This window comes from Oncorhynchus masou, chromosome 4 (genome assembly GCF_036934945.1).
Source record: "Oncorhynchus masou masou isolate Uvic2021 chromosome 4, UVic_Omas_1.1, whole genome shotgun sequence".
In the NCBI taxonomy this organism is placed as follows: Eukaryota; Metazoa; Chordata; class Actinopteri; order Salmoniformes; family Salmonidae; genus Oncorhynchus; species Oncorhynchus masou.
In genome coordinates this window covers 7,268,326-7,289,725 of record NC_088215.1, presented here as the reverse complement: position 1 = coordinate 7,289,725, position 21,400 = coordinate 7,268,326, and the positions used below count along the sequence as shown (strand labels likewise).

General features: G+C 46.8%; 1 protein-coding gene across 1 annotated transcript in view; it reads left to right on the top strand.

Annotated features, from left to right (window-relative positions):
- LOC135522487 (protein kinase C alpha type-like) overlaps positions 1–21,400 on the top strand; it is a 226,709-nt gene that overhangs the window by 170,055 nt on the left and 35,254 nt on the right. Inside the window, exons 9-13 of the mRNA XM_064948789.1 lie at positions 7,536–7,679; positions 8,222–8,395; positions 13,623–13,714; positions 15,768–15,830; positions 16,025–16,163. Coding sequence (XP_064804861.1) covers positions 7,536–7,679; positions 8,222–8,395; positions 13,623–13,714; positions 15,768–15,830; positions 16,025–16,163 — 612 coding nt within the window. The remainder of the gene's footprint in view (positions 1–7,535; positions 7,680–8,221; positions 8,396–13,622; positions 13,715–15,767; positions 15,831–16,024; positions 16,164–21,400) is intronic.

Genomic DNA, 21,400 nt, shown 5'->3' with positions numbered 1-21,400 from the left:
GGAGTAGAGGGATGGAGGGGTTGGAGTAGAGGGATGGAGGGGTTGGAGTGGAGGGGTTGGAGTAGAGGGATGGAAGGGTTATCGTGGAGGTGTAGAGTGGAGGGATGGAGGGGTTATCGTGGAGGTGTAGAGTGGAGGGATGGAGGGGGTAGAGTGGAGGGATGGAGGGGTAGAGTGGAGGGATGGAGGGGTTAGAGTGGAGGGATGGAGGGGTTAGAGTGGAGGGGTTAGAGTGGAGGGGTTAGAGTGGTTAGAGTGGAGGGGTTGGAGTAGAGGGATGGAGGGGTTGGAGTGGAGGGGTTGGAGTAGAGGGATGGAGGGGTTATCGGGAGGGATGGAGGGGTTAGAGTGGAGGGATGGAGTGGAGGGATGGAGTGGAGGGATGGAGGGGTTAGAGTGGAGGGGTTAGGGGAGGGGTTAGAGTGGTTAGAGTGGAGGGGTTGGAGTAGAGGGATGGAGGGGTTGGAGTGGAGGGGTTGGAGTAGAGGGATGGAGGGGTTGGAGTGGAGGGGTTGGAGTAGAGGGATGGAGGGGTTGGAGTAGAGGGATGGAGGGGTTGGAGTAGAGGGATGGAGGGGTTGGAGTAGAGGGATGGAGGGGTTGGAGTAGAGGGATGGAGGGGTTGGAGTGGAGGGGTTGGAGTAGAGGGATGGAGGGGTTGGAGTGGAGGGGTTGGAGTGGAGGGATGGAGGGGTTATCGTGGAGGTGTAGAGTGGAGGGATGGAGGGGTTATCGTGGAGGTGTAGAGTGGAGGGATGGAGGGTAGAGTGGAGGGATGGAGGGGTTAGAGTGGAGGGATGGAGGGGTTAGAGTGGAGGGATGGAGTGGAGGGATGGAGGGGTTAGAGTGGAGGGGTTAGAGTGGTTAGAGTGGAGGGGTTGGAGTAGAGGGATGGAGGGGTTGGAGTGGTTAGAGTGGATGGGTTGGAGTAGAGGGATGGAGGGGTTGGAGTGGAGGGGTTGGAGTAGAGGGATGGAGGGGTTGGAGTGGAGGGGTTGGAGTAGAGGGATGGAGGGGTTGGAGTGGAGGGATGGAGGGGTTATTGTGGAGGTGTAGAGTGGAGGGATGGAGGGGTTATCGTGGAGGTGTAGAGTGGAGGGATGGAGGGGTTATCGTGGATGTGTAGAGTGGAGGGATGGAGGGGGTAGAGTGGAGGAGTTAGAGTGGAGGGATGGAGGGTTTAGAGTGGAGGGGTGGAGGGGTTAGAGTGGAGGGGTTGTAGTGGAGAGATGGAGGGGTTAGAGTGGAGGGATGGAGGGGTTAGAGTGGAGGGATGGAGGGGTTAGAGTGGAGGGATGGAGGGGTTAGAGTGGAGGGATGGAGGGGTTATCGTGGATGTGTAGAGTGGAGGGATGGAGGGGGTAGAGTGGAGGGGTTAGAGTGGAGGGATGGAGGGTTTAGAGTGGAGGAATGGAGGGGTTAGAGTGGAGGGGTAGGAGTGGAGGGATGGAGGGGTTAGAGTGGAGGGATGGAGGGGTTAGAGTGGAGGGATGGAGGGGTTAGAGTGGAGGGATGGAGGGGTTAGAGTGGAGGGATGGAGGGGTTAGAGTGGAGGGATGGAGGGGTGAGAGTGGAGGGATGGAGGGGTGAGAGTGGAGGGATGGAGGGGTGAGAGTGGAGGGATGGAGGGGTGAGAGTGGAGGGATGGAGGGGTGAGAGTGGAGGGATGGAGGGGTGAGAGTGGAGGGATGGAGGGGTGAGAGTGGAGGGATGGAGGGGTTAGCGTGGAGGGATGGAGGGGTTAGAGTGGAGGGATGGATGGGTTAGTAGCATGTCTCTTATTCAAGTACTCTTTTTTTTTTTTTCCCCCTAATTCATTTCAAATGAACAACCCTTTGGTACCCCGACGTGCTGTGCTGTGTGTGCTTGGATTGCCATGGGTTACCAGGCGAGACATATGAAGCAATGTGAACTAGAGAGTGTGAGGGCTCAAGATGTTCCTGTCTATAGTGCTTAATTGTAAACTTGTCTAGTTGGTCTATTTCTGTGGCCCACTGACAAGATATCTTAAGGTTGGTATGTGTGGCATTATATTCTTCCATGTCTTTCACAAATGTAGGTGCATTGTAAAAGATCATTCTCGCTTTGGCTGGTATGCACAGCTACTACTGTGTCTGACTGAGACAAGTTTGGTCTAAGAAAATAGCTTTCCCTTTCTCTCTCTCTTCCGGTCTCTCCCTATCGCTCTTCCCCTGTCTCCCTCCTCACGCTCTGCCTCCCCTTCTCTCTTTCTGCCTGCCCTTCTCTCTTTCTGCCTGCCCTTCTCTCTTTCTGCCTGCCCTTCTCTCTTTCTGCCTGCCCTTCTCTCTTTCTGCCTGCCCTTCTCTCTTTCTGCCTGCCCTTCTCTCTTTCTGCCTGCCCTTCTCTCTTTCTGCCTGCCCTTCTCTCTTTCTGCCTGCCCTTCTCTCTTTCTGCCTGCCCTTCTCTCTTTCTGCCTGCCCTTCTCTCTTTCTGCCTGCCCTTCTCTCTTTCTGCCTGCCCTTCTCTCTTTCTTTCTGCCCCTCTCTCTCTTCCTTTTTCTCCCTTAGCGTAACACTTCCTCATCTCTCATCTGTGCTCTGTGAGACCTCTAGATGCCCACCCTTTGTCTTGTCAAATCTAATGCCTGAGTTTCTCTCCTCCCTTTTCCCCGTCTTTCTCCCTCTCTTCCAGGATTGCCAAATTAACTATCACTTCCTAAAGGTATCTCTCCTCTCCTCGCTCCCGTCCTCCCATCCGCTGTCTCCTTTCCTTGCCTCTGTTCCTCTTTTGTCTTCCTCCTTTGTGTCCAATCACTCGCTTTCTCACTCTCTTCCGCTCTGATCATTTGTACGTGGTTTAAGGCTACTGCAAATAGATCCAGTTTACTAACAATTTGTTCTCAGTGTGGGGTTGGAATTAGCACAAGAACAAGAGCTATCAGATGGCAGGAATTGCTCTTATAAATCATTGTCTTGAGCTGTAAATAGCCTCGTCTTGTGTTGAGAAAACCAAGTGTAAAGCTGTCAAGCTGGAAGTGAAATGTGACTGAAAATTGTCCTACAATACAAATGTATATTTATTTTCTTTTATATAGATATTATTCTCTACAAAGATAGCGTTTATGAAACTGTATACGTACAGGTAGGCTCCTTCCACAATAAAATAGGACAGAATACAAATACAATATGCTGAAAATACAAGTGTCCCACAGGGCGACTTCCTCATATCATCCAATAGGAAAACAGGCCTTCACCTCTGCAGACCCCAAGGACAGAAGGGTAGGACGATGGACACATGGTTCAGTGCCTGTTCATTACAGGGGCATTGCAGCCAACCCCCACCACCCACATACACAAACACACTCTGTTCTTCTCCTTCTCTCCCTTATCTCTTTTTCCCTTCGTCTATTAGTCCTCCACCTCTTCTTTTACTACTCATCGTGTTTTGGTCATTTAGCACACGATCTTATCCAGAGTTACTGACAGTAGTGAGTGAAGACATTTTTCATACTTTTTTCCCCCTACTGGTCCCCCGGGGGAGTCGAACCCGCAACCCTGGCGTTGGAAGCGCCGTGCTCTACCAACTGGACCTCTCAGTCCTATACCTCCCTCAACTGTGTAGCGGGTGTCTGTGTATATACTGCAGCCGCGTACACCTCACCTGGATGGACTATAGGCACAGGGAAAACGGGTGGGAATCGGGGACTCCCCATTGGGCTATAACTGGTTGGAAGGAGATTGTTAGTAAATGTTTCCTGTCTGTCTGTCTGTCTATGATGTACATCTGTCTGTCAACAAACTTTTTGTCTGTTTTTTAAAATTTCTTTCTCATCACCATCTGGTCATATTTCTTTTATCTTCCTCCTTTTTGGCCCATAGGTTATTTTTGGCTGCTTGTTCTATACTAGAGCAGTACAAGGGTGGAAGTTTTAAGCTGTGTGCCTATAGCAATGAGAGGTCAATACAAAGATGGACAGCACAGTTAGTTGTTCAGTGTGGATTTTTACTATGTCTTTATCAACACGAGCATTTCGTTGGACCCGCTAACGCATCTGCTAAACTGTGTACGCAACCAACAAACTTTGACTTGAGGAGTTGATTTCGCTCACGTTTGTTCATCGCTTATCCACAAGAGGGCAGTAATCACGGCAGGTTTTAAAATGCATTGCATTGGAGGTGCACTGAATCGAATACAGAGCAGTTTACAGGGCATTCAGAAAGTATTCAGTCCCCTTCCCTTTCTCCGCATGTTGTTACGTTACAGCCTTATTTTCCTCATCGATCTACACACACTACCCCATAATGACAAAGTGAAAACAGTTTTTTTTTTTTTTTAGCAAAATTATTCCAAATAAAGAACAGAAATATCTTATTTACATTTCAGACCTTCTGCTATGTGACTCGAAATTGAGCTCAGGTGCATCCTGTTTCCATTGATCATCCTTGAGATGTTTAAAACAAGTTGATTGGAGGTCCACCTGTGGTAAATTCAATTGATTGGACATGTTTTGGACACACACCTGTCTATATCAGGTTCCACAGTTGACACTGCATGTCAGAGCAAAAAATGAAACCATGAGGTTGAAGGAATTGTCCGTTGAGCTTCGAGACAGGATTGTGTCGAGGCACAGATCTGGGGAAAGGTACCAAAATATTTCTGCAGCATTGAAGGTCCCCAAGAACACAGTGGCCTACATCATTCTTAAATGGAAAAAGTTTGAAACCACCAAGACTCTTCCTAGAGGTGGCCACCCGGCCAAACTAAGCAGTTGGGGAAGAGGGGCCTTGGTCAGGGACGTGACCAAGAACCCGATGGTCATTCTGACAGAGCTACAGAGTTCCTCTGTGGAGATGGGAGAACCTTCCAGAAGGACAACCATCTCTGCAGCACTCCACCAGTCAGGCCTTTATGGTAGAGGGGCCAGACAGAAGCCACTCCTCAGTAAAAGGCACATGACAGCTCGCTTGGAGTTTGCCAAAAGGCACCTAAAGGACTCAGACCATGAGAAACAAGATTCTCTGTTCTGATGAAATCAATATTGAACTCTTTGACCTGAATACCAAGTGTCACGTCTGGAGGAAACCTGGCACCATCCCTACGGCGAAGCATGATGGTGGCAGCACCATGCTTGAAATGTTTTTCAGCGGCAGAGACTTGGAGACTAGTCAGGATCGTGGGAAAGATAAACGGAGCAAAGTACAGCGAGAACGCTCTGCTCAGGATCTCAGACTGGGGCGAAGGTTCACCTTCCAACAGGACAACGACCCTAAGCACACAGCCAGGAGTCTCAATGTCCTTCCGTGGCCCAGCCAGAGCCTGGATTTGAACCCGATCAAACATCTCTGGAAAGACCTGAAGATAGCTTGGCAGTGACGCTCCCCATCCAACCTGACAGAGCTCGAGAGGATCTGCAAAGAAGAATGGGAGAAACGTCCCAAATACAGGTGTGCCAGGCTTGTAGCGTCATACCTAAGAAGACCCGAAGCTGTAATCGCTGCCAAAGGTTCTTCAACAAAATACTGGGTGAAGGATCTGAATACTTATGTAAATGTGATATTTCTAATACATTTGCAAAAATGTCTAAAAACCTGTTTTTGCTTCATCATTATGGGGTAATGTGTGTAGATTGATGAGGGATTTAAAAAATATATATATATTTTAGAATAAGGCTGTAATGTAACAATCTGGAAAAAGTCAAGGGGTCTGAATACTTTCTGAATGCATTCTGTATCATTACATAAAGTTGTCATAAATTCTGAGTTTCATGATATGCTGGTTTATGGTTTTAGACCCTAAATTTCATAGTGTCCGTTTGTGGCCTTTGACTTTTGCTTAGGAATTTGTCAAACTGACCCCTTGTAAAGGAAATAGCACTCTAGACAAACTCAAAATGATTCTGAATGCATTTTTGTCTTTTGTTAGTGAGAGAAAGAAACATAGTAAGAAAGCCACAGTTGGAGTTCCCACCATTTACCACTAGATGTCCCCATAGCACTTTGTTGTAAAACCCAGTAAGAGAGCCTGTCCTCCTGAAATAGCGTGTTCCTCTCCGTCGGTGGGTTAGTGTTATGAGCGACCTGTGCTCCCTGAGATAAAGCATGTCTGTATGGTAGTGCTTCTGATAGTACAGCTGTGTCTCAGCCAACAGCCGTTCTTTGTTCTCCTCTCCCCCGCTGTGGTTGCAGGCAAAGGACAAAGCCGACAAAGCCAAAGTTCAGGTGCGTCCGTGAGGAAGTGAGGCCGCTTTCGCCAGTCTCTTCCTCTCGTTGGCTTCGCTTATAGGTGTGCCGTGGTCTGCTTCGCCCGATAGTGTGCTGCCTATACCTCACTAGCTATTTCTAGGCCCCGCCCGCTAAACAACCCCCTAGCCACTGTAGGATAGTCACCTGTCTGAATATGCCAGGATTGGACAGGTGTACGCAGTATGGCGAAGTCTTCACCTAGCCTATCAGAGGGCAGGGTGGAGCTATAACCTTTTTGCTCATGCCTATCACACCCTGTCGGATCGACGTGACGTGAAGAGGGTGAGGGGCTAGGAATGATCTGGACTTGTATGCAGACGCCATGAACCAAACTAAAGCCGCCTGACCAGTTTACTACACCTCGTCTGGCCATGAACACCAAGGGGGGGGGGGGGGCAGCAGTGTCAATTCATTGGACAGATTCCCAATGGGCTCAGATGTCTTTGGTTCAGTTGATTTTTTTGATTGTTGTATATATTCTACACAAATGGGCAGCTTTTTATTGTTGTGTGTCATGTGCGTGGCTGCCAGCCTGTCCAGTGTACTAGACAGACGAGGTTGAGCTGTAGTGTGGACCAGGTTTAGCATGACTGGGACAGCTGCTCGATTTGGCCCAAGCTCTTGAGGTGCGTGTGTGTGTGTGTGTGTGCGTGTGTGTGCGTGTGTGTGTGTATGTGCGTGTGTGTGTGCGTGGGGAGAGATTTGACACCTGTGAGTAAGGGTGAAGAATGATAATGGTACCCAGCCTGCTGTGACACCGCCATGTTCCCACTGCCTGGAAAACCGATGGAATGGGGGTCGCAAGAGTGTGCAAAACGGGTGTGTTTTAGTGCATGTGTGTGTTTGAGACCAGGAGGGTTTTACCGTCTTGCTCTGATTCTGAACCAAAGCATGGTTGAAGCTTTGTAAGAGCATGAAGTGGACACACTTTAGCGTCGTGATTGATACTTGATTGGCTGGCACATTGACCAATGACAATGCATTATCACTGAGGGGTTTGGCAGTAATTCATTCAAATGTGTTTAGATGAATTTCAACATTTTGACCTAAGGGTTTCTTGTAAATGCCACAAAAAGGGGAGTTATTTTACCATAATGAGTTAGCATAATGGCGAAGTCAGGAGTATTCAACATGTGTTCTGTCATTCCATATTTACTTTTTTTATACCCTCTGTGTCTATCTGTGTTCCATCTCCTCCAAAGTGAATGTTAAATAAAGTTAAATACAAATTTTGTTTTTGAATGGTGTTCTATTGTGTTATAAAAGGCTGCACAGCAGTGTGTGTGTGTGTGTGTGTGTCTCACACCGATCCCCTCTCCTCACCACACATAGAAAGCCAAGCTGGGCCCTGGTACTAAGAAGGTGATCTCTCCATCCGATGACAGCCCGTCTAGTCTGCCCTCGAACAACCTGGACTCGGTCAAACTCACCGACTTCAACTTCCTGGCCGTGCTGGGGAAAGGCAGCTTCGGCAAGGTGAGCACCGGATCTGACTTGTATTTTTAAGGAGGTGAAGTGGTCTCCCGGACACAGATTAAGCCGAGTCCTGACAGAAAAGCACTTTCAAAATGAAGATTCTCCATTGATCTCGTTTTTTTAAGTGTTGATCTTTGCTTGTTCTGTGTTTGGGAAACTTCCCCACAATGATTTGTCACAAGTTGTTCTTATTGGCGTCTGAAATCAATGAAGGTCCTGGGATGTTTTCTATCGGACAAAATCTGAACTTGATTCAGATCCAAGTCTATTGTCGGTGTGCGTGAGTCACATCATAGTCACATCATCCACAATTTACACAGAACCCGAGTCACGCAATGAATGAGTGCAATGCCACGTTTCGGTTCAGACTGTCCGTACCTCGACGTAGCACAACGTGACTAAATGAGTATATCCACGCGTCAGTTGACTAGTAAGCATAGTAACAACATAACAGTTGAGTTAATAGCGTCACTATCCGCCTTAAGCCAGCTTATTAGAAGCTTTCGGTCTAACCTTTGACCTCTCGTGCTCCTGTGTACCAGGTGATCCTGGCAGAGATGAAGCCCACGGAGGAGCTGTACGCCGTCAAGATCCTGAAGAAGGACGTGGTGATTCAGGACGATGATGTGGAGTGTACCATGATCGAGAAGAGAGTCCTGGCCCAGCAGGACAAACCACCCTTCCTCACTTCACTCCACTCCTGCTTCCAGACCGTGGTACGGAGACTACGGACACACACACATGCACACATACATACACACACGTGGGCATATAGTGGGGCAAAAAAGTATTTAGTCAGCCACCAATTGTGCAAGTTCTCCTATTTAAAAAGATGAGAGAGGCCTGTAATTTTCATCATAGGTACACATCAACTATGACAGACAAAATGAGATAAAAAAATCCAGAAAATCACATTGTAGGATTTTTAATGAATTTATTTGCAAATTATGGTGGAAAATAAGTTTTTGGTCACCTAAAAGCAAGCAAGATTTCTGGCTCTCACAGACCGGTGTCCTCCACTCGTTACCTGTATTAATGGCACCTGTTTGAACTTGTTATCAGTATAAAAGACACCTTTCCACAACCTCGAACAGTCACACTCCAAACTCCACTATGGCCAAGACCAAAGAGCTGTCAAAGGACACCAGAAACAAATTGTAGAACTGCACCAGGCTGGGAAGTGCACCAGGCTGGGAAGACTGAATCTGCAATAGGTAAGCAGCTTGGTTTGAAGAAATCAACTGTGGGAGCAATTATTAGGAAATGGAAGACATTCAAGACCACTGATAATCTCCCTTAATCTGGGGCTCCATGCAAGATCTCACCCCGTGGGGTCAAAATGATCACAAGAACGGTGAGCAAAAATCCCAGAACCACGCGGGGGGACCTAGTGAATGACCTGCAGAGCGCTGGGACCAAAGTAACAAAGCCTACCATCAGTAACACACTACGCCGCCAGGGACTCAAATCTTGCAGTGCCAGACGTGTCCCCCTGCTTAAGCCAGTACATGTCCAGGCCCTTCTGAAGTTTGCTAGAGAGCATTTGGATGATCCAGAAGAATATTGGGAGAATGTCATATGGTCAGATGAAACCAAAATATAACTTTTTGGTAAAAACTCAACTCGTCGTGTTTGGAGGACAAAGAATGCTGAGTTGCATCCAAAGAACACAATACCTACTGTGAAGCATGAGGGTAGAAACATCATGCTTTGGGGCTGTTTTTCTGCAAAGGGACCAGGACGACTGATCCGTGTAAAGGAAATAATGAATGGGGCCATGTATCGTGAGATTTTGAGTGAAAACCTCCTTCCATCAGCAAGGGCATTGAAGATGAAACGTGGCTGGGTCTTTCAGCATGACAATGATCCCAAACACACCGCCTGGGCAGTGGTTTCGTAAGAAGCATTTCTTGGTCCTGGAGTGGCCTAGCCAGTCTCCAGATCTCAACCCCATAGAAAATCTTTGGAGGGACTTGAAAGTCCGTGTTGCCCAGCAACAGCCCCAAAACAGCACCGCTCTAGAGGAGATCTGCATGGAGGAATGGGCCAAAATACCAGCAACAGGGAGTAAAAGTGACAAGGAAATATTCAAATTTGTTTCAGGAAAACTTTGTTTCAAACTGTCTGCTAGAGCAACAATCTTTTACTTTTTGGAACTCGCTACCCCTTTCTCTTATCGGAAGGATTAATGTCATTAAAATGAATGTGTTGCCCAAATGTTTATATTTATTTCAATGTTTACCCATTTTTATTCCAAAATCTTTTTTTATTTCACTGGATCAAACATTCATGCATTTTATTTGGGATGGCAAGGTACCACGGATTGGTAGAAAACATTTACAGAAGCCTAGGTCATTGGGGGGTTTAGCTCTACCAAATTTTCAGACATACTACTGGGCTGCAAATTTCAGAGCCCTTCTGTACTGGCTGCAGACTGATCCTACTGGCCCTAGACCACTCTGGGTCCAGATGGAGTCTGAATCGTGTAAACCTGCAGCACTTTCCTCTGTGTTGTGCTCGTCTCTTCCAGTGTCCCTAGGCAAAAGGTGTGTCAACCCAATTTGTAAAGCAGTCTCTTAAAATTTGGAATCAGTTCCGTTTAGCCTTTAGCCTCCGAGGCTTCTCTCTATCAGGCCCAATCAATCAGAACATTTTATTTCCTCCATCTTTGAATGATGGGGCATTTGGCACTCACTAGGCCTCTCCTCGCTAGCCCAATTATTATTTGATGATACATTTGCCTCTTTTTCTCAGCTGCAGGAAAAGTTCAATCTCCCCCAATCCCACTTTTTCCGCTATCTCCAGACTAGAAACTTTGTCAGAGCTAACACACCTGGATTTCCCCATAGGCCTGTGAATACAGCTATAGAGAGCATCTTGGAGTTGAACAAGCTTCCTAGGGGTGCAATTTCAGATGTACATGCAATCATTCATGACTTACAGAACCCTTCTTTGGTGCCTTTAAAAGACTCGATGGGAAAAGGATTTGGGGGAGAACTTGGGGAAGACACCTGGGAATCTGTGCTGCACAGGGTGCACTCGTCCTCTTTTAGCACTAGACACAGCCTCATTCAATTCAAGGTGGTTCACCGTATCCACTGATCCGGGGCCAAACTTGGAAGAATATTCCCTGATTTTGATCCTACCTGTCTCAGATGTAAAGTGGAACCAGCCACACGGTTGCATATGTTTTGGGGCTGTCATAAACTGTCAGGTTTCTGGGAATTAATATTTAAATGTTTCTCTGCCCTTTTTGAGTGTACTGCCCATAGGTACCCCCCTATCAAGAATCCAGTCGGACACTGTTGCTTATACAACTATTTTAGCTAGATGGCTAATACTACAGAATTGGAAGATGGCAGCTCCCCCATCTTATAAATATTGGGTGAGAGATGTTGTACTCTCTGAAACTAGAAAAAATTCAATTCAATTCACGTGGGAACCCCAAACTGTGCTTATTGATTGTGGCCCTCGGATGCCTTGTTCATCTTGCCCGGGCAGAGACTGAAGTGTGAGCTTGTTTTTCCCAGTTATTTTTTACATTTTGTTCACGCATACATGAATAATCATTCTACTTTTTTATTTTTTTTATTTTAAAGCATTATAAACTTTATTTTTGGTCCAGTGGATGGTCGGTCTGTGGCCATGACTGTCTGTGGGTGGTTGCATTTCTCCACCCTAAGCCCTTGACTTTTTCAGGAACAATGGTGAGGTGTTGACTCTGTCCCTTTACCCTTTAAGATTGCCCTTTAACCTTTGTAGCCTTCTGCCTGGTGTGTTTAACTTGTCTAAAGTATGGTATCTTTAAAGCTATTTTTTTATTTGTTTTTTTATTTGTATTTTTTTTTCTAGTTGAGTGTATTATTTATATTGCTTTGTGTGTGTGTGTGTGTGTGTGTGTGTGTGTGTGTGTGTGGGGGTGTAAAATTTAATAAACAGTTTTAAAAAAATACCAGCAACAGTGTGTGAAAACCTTGTGAAGACTTACAGAAAACGTTGGACCTCTTGCCAACAAAGGGTATATAACAAAGTATTGAGAAACTTTTGTTATTGACCAAATACTTATTTTCCACCATAATTTTTTCTCATTTTGTCTGTCATAGTTGAAGTGTACCTATGATGAAAATTACAGGCCTCTCTTATCTTTTTAAGTGGGAGACATTGCTCAATTGGCGGCTGACTACGCACAATTTGCTTGCTTTTTTGCTGTCCATCGATGTTGATGATGATGTGGCTGTGGTTATTGTGGTGGGGCATACACACACACACACACACACACACACACACACACACACACACACACACACACACACACACACACACACACACACACACACACACACACACACATATTATATTTCTCTAACTCATCAAGCTCCTCTATGACACTAAATAAACAATTACATTGGATAGGCCATTGTACTTACCTGCAGTATAGTATGATTACTATTCATGTGTTCATGGTTATTATTGGCCTTGACCGTGACCTTTCCCCTTTGATGTCATCACCCAGAGTTGTAGCTGTTCGATGCGATTCTACCACAGGTTAAGTGGGCTGTATCGCTTTCAAATACCTTTAATTATTATGTTTAAAGTAAAGTAATATTGAATTGTGTGTGGGCATTCCTTGTCAAGTTACTACACACACACACACACACACACACACACACACACACACACACACACACACACACACACACACACACACACACACACACACACACACACACACACACACACACACACAAATGTACACCACCCACGTGTATATACACACACACACACACAAATGTACAGTTCAATTAAATGTTTCTTTGTTTTAATCTGTCCACTTTTTCAGCACTTCTCATTCCTCCTTAATCTTTAATCCCTCAATCTCTCTCCCGGCAGAGACAAAGGGCAGGCACCATCTGCACCGTACGGTGGTGAACACACACACACACACACACCCATCCCCAAAGTGGAAATCTAAAATCCTATGCATTTTAAGTGATGAGAAGTCCAAATCCTCTTCACAATAAGGTGCCACGATCACTTTGGGGGTAATTGTTTAAGGAAACCATTTGCCTTGTCTGCCAGGTTATGTCAAGCCTCTTGAGCAAAGTGCATAAAATACGGCTAAACTTATTATAATCTCGCAGTGTGATTTCATTTCAAGTGTATTCGTCAACGATGTGCGTTTTATAAGGAGGCGATTGATTGTAACTAGGGTTTAGTAAGCTGAGGAATACATACATAGGTTGCCTCTTCAGTACGTACAATGTTGAAGGAAAGTTTCAAATTAAATCACACTTCCAGATCATAATTAAGCAACAAAGCCCGAGAAGGTGTGGTATATGGTCAATATACCACGGCTAACGGCTGTTCTAAGGCCACGACACAATGCAGAGTGCCTGGACACAGCCCTGAGCCGTGCTATATTGCCCACAAACCACAAACCCCCGAGGTCCCTTATTGCTATTATAAACTGTTTACCAACGTAATTAGACCAGTATATGGTAATATTTTGTCATACCTGTGGTACACAGTCTGATATACCACGTCTTTTAGCCAATCAGTATTCAAATTCGTATTTTCAATGACAGCCTCGGAACAGTGGGTTAAATGCCTTGTTCAAGGGCAGAACGACAGATTTGTACCTTGTCAGCACGGGGATTCAATCTTGCAACTTTTCGGTTACTAGTCCAACGCTCTAACCACTAGGCTGCGCTGCTGCCCCATTTTACTTAACACTCCTCCCGTATCCCCTATGTGTGACTCAATACTACACAACAGCCTGATCACTGGGTCCTACAGTATAATGACGAAAGCCTCTGTCTTTCTGACACGGCTGTTATCGTGTCGCGGTATATGAGGGTAGAACGGGTGCCAACCCTAAGCATTATGGGAAAACAATGTTAAATGATATCTAACACCCCCATCTCTGTCTCCCTCTCTGCCCAGGACCGGCTGTACTTTGTCATGGAGTACGTGACTGGAGGAGACCTCATGTACCACATCCAACAAGTGGGCAAGTTCAAAGAGCCGCAGGCGGTGTAAGTTACCCTTTCCCCTCGCTTTCCCCTTTTTATACGGAACACCAATATAAACGCAGCATGTAAAGTGTTGGTCCCATGTTTCTGCTCCCGAGTGGCGCAGCGGTCTAAGGCACTGCATCTCAGTGCAAGAGGCGTCACTACAATCTCTGGTTCGATTCCAGGCTGTATCACACCCGGCCGTGATTGGGAGTCCCATAGGGCGGCGCACAATTTGCCCAGCATCGTCTGGGTTTGGCCGGGGTAGGCAGTCATTGTAAATAAGAATTTGTTCTTAACTGACTTGCCTAGTTAAATAAATGTGAAACATTTGTAAAAAATTAAAATAAAATAACAACTTTTTGTTAGCTCAAATAAAATATTTTTTATTTTTTATTTAACCTTTATTTAACTAGGCAGGTCAGTTAAGAACAATGACGGCCTCCCAAAAGGCAAAGGCCTCCTGCAGAGACGGGGGCTGGGAATTAAAAAAATAAATATAGGGCAAAATACACATCACAACAAGAGACACAACACTACATAAAGAGAGACCTAAGACAACAACATAGCAGGGCAGCAACACATGACAACACAGTATGGTAGCCACACAACATGGCAACAACATGGTAGCAACACAACATGGTAGCAGCACAAAACAGGGTACAAACATTTATAGGTGCACGGTGTTTCCTCCGACACATTGTTAAGAAGCAGTGCGGCTTGGTTGGGTTGTGTATCGGAGGACGCATGACTTTCAACCTTCGTCTCTCCCGAGCCCATACGGGAGTTATAGCGATGAGACAAGATAGTAGCTACTAAAAAACAATTGTATACCACGAAATTGGGGAGAGAACGGGGTAAAATGAAAAAAATGAAAAACAATACATCACGGAAAGCAGTCACAACTGTCAGTGTCCATGATAGAGTCTTTGAATCAATAGATTGAGATAAAACTGTCCAGTTTGAGTGTTTGTTGCAGCTCGTTCCAGTCGCTAGCTGCAGCGAACTGAAAAGACGAGTGACCCAGGGATGTGTGTGCTTTGGGGACCTTTAACAGAATGTGACTGGCAGAACGGGCGTTGTATGTGGAGGATGAGGGCTGCAGTACATATCTCAGATAGGGGGGAGTGAGGCCTAAGAGGGTTTTATAAATAAGCATCAACCAGTGAGTCTTGCGATGGGTCTACAGAGATTACCAGTTTACAGAAGAGTATAGAGTGCAGTGATGTGTCCTATAAGGAGCATTGGGGGCAAATCTGATGGCTGAATGGTAAAGAGCATCTAGTCACTCGAGAGCACCCTTACCTGCAGATCTATAAATTATGTCTCCGTAATCTAGCATGGGAAGGATGGTCATCTGAATCAGGGTTAGTTTGGCAGCTGGGGTGAAAGAGGAGTGATTACGATAAAGTAAACCAAGTCTAGTTTAGCCTGCAGCTTTGATATGTGCTGAGAGAAGAACAGTGTATCACCTAGCCATACTCCCAAGTATGAGGTGACTACCTCAAGCTCTAACCCCTCAGAGGTAGTAATCACACCTGTGGGGAGAGGGGCATTCTTCTTACCAAACCACATGACCTAAACCGCTTCCTCTTCACCTGTCTGATCTATCTGAGGGGTGCTGAAGAGTTCTTCTGTCATTAATAAAAAACCCTAATTCTGATGGGTGGGTCTGGCTCCCAGGTGGGTGGGCCTGGGAGGGCATAGGCCAATCAGAATGGCTGCACCCCTGCCCAGTCATGTGAAATCTATAGATTAGATGTTCTATGAACTGTAGCTCAGTAAAATCTTTGCAATTGTTGCATTTATATTCTTGGCCAGCATAAATAGGGGGAACAAAAGTGCGTGTGTGTAAAAGATAAATAAATAGAGGGCTTGGAACAGAGCGGGGGAAGGGAGAGGTCAAAACTAGACTGGGCTCTGCGAAGCACGGAGGAGAAGGAGAGACGGCAGAAATATTCATTCTTATACCTCGGCTGTCAGAATGTGTTCAGCACATTACAGTCCTTCACAACCCTTCCCTGTTTGAGATGAATGGCTTCAGGGCTGTCTAACACGGAGCGTGTCGTTGCAGGTTCTACGCAGCAGAGATCTCTGTCGGCCTGTCCTTCCTGCACAAGAAAGGAGTCATTTACAGGTGGGCCTTCAACTCAGAGGCACTTTATCCCATTCTAGGATCAATGTTTACTGTACACGGTGCATTGTCAAACCACGAATGAATCCATTGAATAATGTAAATGTAAGGAAGTAAACAGGAGTGGTGTAAAGGCCCTAAAATACAATGGTCGTCTTCATTTGGCCCTTGTCACATGATGCGGTTGTCTCCTGCAGGGATCTGAAGCTGGACAACGTGATGCTGGACTCGGAGGGCCACATTAAGATCGCTGACTTTGGCATGTGTAAAGAGAACATACACGAGGGCGTGACCACTCGCACCTTCTGTGGGACGCCCGACTACATCGCCCCAGAGGTAGGGACAGGGGGAGTGTGTGGGAGTGTGTGGGTGTGTGTGTGTGTGTGTGTGTGTGTGTGTGTGTGTGTGTGTGTGTGTGAGGGAGGGAGGGAGGGAGGGAGGGAGGGGGAGGGAGGGAGGAGAGAGAGAGAGAGAGGGGTGGTCCTCTTTGTCATTGTCTGACCTGCGCCCCCGTCTCTGTGGTGATCCACATCCGAGTCGACAGCTCAGGACACACACACACACTCCAGCTGACTCGGACCAACATCGTTGTGCCCTAGGCTTAATTCAAACTTATCACAGAGAAGCCAAGGTCTACATATCATTGATTATCTATGTAGGCTAAGCAGCCTGCCTCAGTAGACGTGCTATTCAGGGAAGGTACACTGAACCCCGGCTGTAGAGAGTAACATAAGCACTAACTTTAACAATGCTATTTTAGCATAGAACTCATGTAAGCGCCATTTAAACCACGTAAAAAGGTGCTTAAACACCATTTCCGTGCATTTTACCCACCATGTACGTGCATCCTATAGTATCTTAGTGTCTTGTTTCCTATTGATTTGTATCAGCACATCCACTACAGTGCTTCTACTGAACATTTTGAGTTTTATTGACAATTACATGAAGTTGATGCAAAGAGTCATTATTTGCAGTGTTGACCCTTCTTTTTTAAGTCCTCTGCAATCCGCCCTGGCATGCTGTCAATTAACTTCTGGGCCACATCCTGACTGATGGCAGCCCATTCTTGCGTAATCAATGCTTGGAGTTTGTCAGAATCTGTAGGTTTTTGTTTGTCCACCCGCCTCTTGAGGATTGACCACAAGTTCTCAATGGGATTAAGGTCTGGGGAGTTTCCTGGCCATGGACCCAAAATATCGATGTTTTGTTCCCCGAGCCACTTGGTTATCACTATTGCCTTATGGCAAGGTGCTCCATCACGCTGGAAAAGGCATTGTTCGTCACCAAACTGTTCTTTGGATGGTTGGGAGAAGTTGCTCTCAGAGGATGTGTTGGTACCATTCTTTATTCATGGCTGTGTTTTTAGGCAAAATTGCAAGTGAGCCCACTCCCTTGGCTGAGAAGCAACCCCACACATGAATGGTCTCAGGATGCATTACTGTTGGCAGGACACAGGACTGATGGTAGCACTCACCTAGTCTTCTCTGGACAAGCTTTTTCCTGGACACCAGGCCATCCTCCAAAAGACTGTGTGTGCAGATGGCTTGCCATTCCTGGCACTTTCTTGGGCGCCCTGAAGCCATCTTCACAACAACTGAACCGCTCTTCTTGAAGTTCTTGATGATCCAATAAATGGTTGATTTAGGTGCAATCTTAATGGCAGCAATATCCTTGCCTGTGAAGCCCGTTTTGTGCAAAGCAATTATGACGGCACGTGTTTCCTTTCAGGTAACCATGGTTGACAGAGGAAGAACAATGATTCCAAGCACCACCCTCCTTTTGAATCTTCCAGTCTGTTATTCGAACTCAATCAGCATGACAGAGTGCTCTCCAGCCTGGTCCTCGTCAACACTCAAACCTGTGTTAACGAGAGAATCACTGACATCATGTCAGCTGGTCCTTTTGTGGCAAGCTTGAAATGCGGTGGAATTTTTTGGGGTGGGATTCAGTTCATTTCCATGGCAAAGAGGGGAGGGACTTTGCAATTAATTGCAATTCATCTGATCACTCTTCATAACATTCTGGAGTATATGCAAATTGCCATCATACAAACTGAGGCAGCAGACTTTGTGAAAATTAATATTTGTGTCAGTCTCAACTTTTGGTCGAGACCTAGATGTTGAGACCATTTTATTAGCGCCAATGAATGGTTGGAAATGGACATTTACCTAAAAGCACAGTTTGAATTGCAATCTGATTTCTTCAAGTCTGATTTCTTCATTGAAGTGAAATTGACCCCAACCTCGTAATACCAGAAGTTCTGTGTCCCCTATATGTGTGTTCTATTCATATTGTCTTGCTATTTTTTGCGATGTGAAAGTGTGCTATCCTCTCCGTTTTTTGTCTGTGCGTGTGTACACGCACTTGAGTGTCTGTGTGAGAGTGTGCCAGTGTCCGTGTGTCTACACGCACCAGTGTGTATCTGTATGGGAGTACTCTTCCGTGTACTTGTAGGCGTGTGTGTCTCTTAGTTGTCAGGACCCATGTGGGAAAAAAACAGCTCAGGCGGTCCCCGGGCACCTCTCTTTCGCCTGTCACCACCACATTACGCCGCACGCACACGCGCACACTGCATTGCTCTACTTCTCTCTTTCCACTGTTTACCTCTCACCCTGACCTACATAGGCAGCCATGGGAAGGCTCTGTGAGCGTCCCAAACAGGCACCCTGTTTCTTCTACAGCCCTATGGGCCTTGGTCAAAAGCAGTGCACTATAAAGGGAATAGGGTGTCGTCTGGGACACAGCCTCTATCAATCTGAGAGGAACACGTTGGTCACTGTATGCTAATGGCATTGTACACACTGGGTTACCAGAGTAACAGGCCTGTGAGATGGAGAGGTGGAGGAGAAATAGGGAGGCAGAGGGACTGGGGAGCGGAGGCAGAGGGACTGGGGAGCGAGAGGCAGAGGGACTGGGGAGCGGGAGGCAGAGGGACTGGGGAGCGAGAGGCAGAGGGACTGGGGAGCGAGAGGCAGAGGGACTGGGGAGCGGGAGGCAGAGGGACTGGGGAGCGGGAGGCAGAGGGACTGGGGAGCGGGAGGCAGAGGGACTGGGGAGCGGGAGGCAGAGGGACTGGGGAGCGGGAGGCAGAGGGACTGGGGAGCGGGAGGCAGAGGGACTGGGGAGCGGGAGGCAGAGGGACTGGGGAGCGGGAGGCAGAGGGACTGGGGAGCGGGAGGCAGAGGGACTGGGGAGCGGGAGGCAGAGGGACTGGGGAGCGGGGAGGCAGAGGGACTGGGGAGAGGCAGAGGGACAGAGACTGGGGAGCGGGAGGCAGAGGGACTGGGGAGCGGGGGGCAGAGGGACTGGGGAGTGGGAGGCAGAGGGACTGGGAGAGCGGGGGCAGAGGGACTGGGAGAGTGTGGGACAGAGACTGGGAGAGTGTGGGAGGCAGAGGGACTGGGAGAGCGGGGGCAGAGGGACTGGGAGAGGCAGAGGGACTGGGGAGCGGGAGGCAGAGGGACTGGGGAGCGGGAGGCAGAGGGACTGGGGAGCGGGAGGCAGAGGGACTGGGAGAGCGGGAGGCAGAGGGACTGGGGAGCGGGAGGCAGAGGGACTGGGGAGTGGGAGGCAGAGGGACTGGGGAGCGGGAGGCAGAGGGACTGGGAGAGGGAGGCAGAGGGACTGGGAGAGCGGGGGCTGGAGGGACTGGGGAGCGGGAGGCAGAGGGACTGGGGAGCGGGAGGCAGAGGGACTGGGGAGCGGGAGGCAGAGGGACTGGGGAGCGGGAGGCAGAGGGACTGGGGAGCGGGAGGCAGAGGGACTGGGGAGCGGGAGGCAGAGGGACTGGGGAGCGGGAGGCAGAGGGACTGGGGAGCGGGAGGCAGAGACTGGGAGAGGGAGAGGGAGAGAGAGAGAGACTGGGAGAGGGAGAGAGACTGGGAGAGGGAGAGAGGCTGCGAGAGAGGCTGCGAGAGAGAGAGAGAGACTGGGGGAGAAGCTGCTTTAGCACTATCTTTGGATTGTCCTCTGGCTCCTCGTTTTGGCTTCAAGAACTTCATGTATTCATCTCACGCTGTAACTTGGTCTCCTCGTTATGACGAACGTGACACCTGTAGCAAAGGGAAGCGCAATAAATGGTATATAAATATACAGGTTTTGAAGTTGATCAATCATTACAATTATCAATAGTTAGTTCACTGATGGCATTGCTTAACAATGTTTTGTGATTATCAGCCCAATGTTAATATGGCTACTACTAATAGAACAAGAATCAGGACACACCAGGTTTGGGGTCAATTCAGAATTGAGTTGTGAATTGCTGTTTAATTCCAATGAATTCACTGTTCAAGTAAAATTCAATTCAATGCAATTCATTCAAATGGCTAATGTACTCTACATGTCACTATACACATTTTTATTTTTACATCAATTATAGATGGTTACCAATTATATGTTCCAGTAAATTATTTTAAAAAACAGGAGATCTATACATTGCCCAGGAAATGCATTCCCTGTTGCAGTGGTAAAGGTATAGATCTACTGGGAAATCTACACATTTCCTATGGTGAATCTATAGATCTACTGGGAAATCTACACATTTCCTACGGTGAATCTATAGATCTACTGGGAAATCTACACATTTCCTACGGTGAATCTATAGATCTACTGGGAAATCTACACATTTCCTATGGTGAATCTATAGATCTCCTGGGAAATCTACACATTTCCTACGGTGAATCTATATATCTCCTGGGAAATCTACACATTTCCTATGGTGAATCTATAGATCTCCTGGGAAATCTACACATTTCCTATGGTGAATCTATATATCTCCTGGGAAATCTACACATTTCCTATGGTGAATCTATAGATCTCCTGGGAAATCTACACATTTCCTATGGTGAATCTATAGATCTCCTGGGAAATCTACACATTTCCTATGGTGAATCTATAGATCTCCTGGGAAATCTACACATTTCCTATGGTGAATCTATAGATCTCCTGGGAAATCTACACATTTCCTATGGTGAATCTATAGATCTCCTGGGAAATCTACACATTTCCTATGGTGAATCTATAGATCTCCTGGGAAATCTACACATTTCCTATGGTGAATCTATAGATCTCCTGGGAAATCTACACATTTCCTATGGTGAATCTATATATCTCCTGGGAAATCTACACATTTCCTATGGTGAATCTATAGATCTCCTGGGAAATCTACACATTTCCTATGGTGAATCTATAGATCTACTGGGAAATCTACACATTTCCTACGGTGAATCTATAGATCTACTGGGAAATCTACACATTTCCTATGGTGAATCTATAGATCTCCTGGGAAATCTACACATTTCCTATGGTGAATCTATAGATCTCCTGGGAAATCTACACATTTCCTATGGTGAATCTATAGATCTCCTGGGAAATCTACACATTTCCTACGGTGAATCTATAGATCTCCTGGGAAATCTACACATTTCCTATGGTGAATCTATAGATCTCCTGGGAAATCTACACATTTCCTACGGTGAATCTATAGATCTACTGGGAAATCTACACATTTCCTATGGTGAATCTATAGATCTCCTGGGAAATCTACACATTTCCTATGGTGAATCTATAGATCT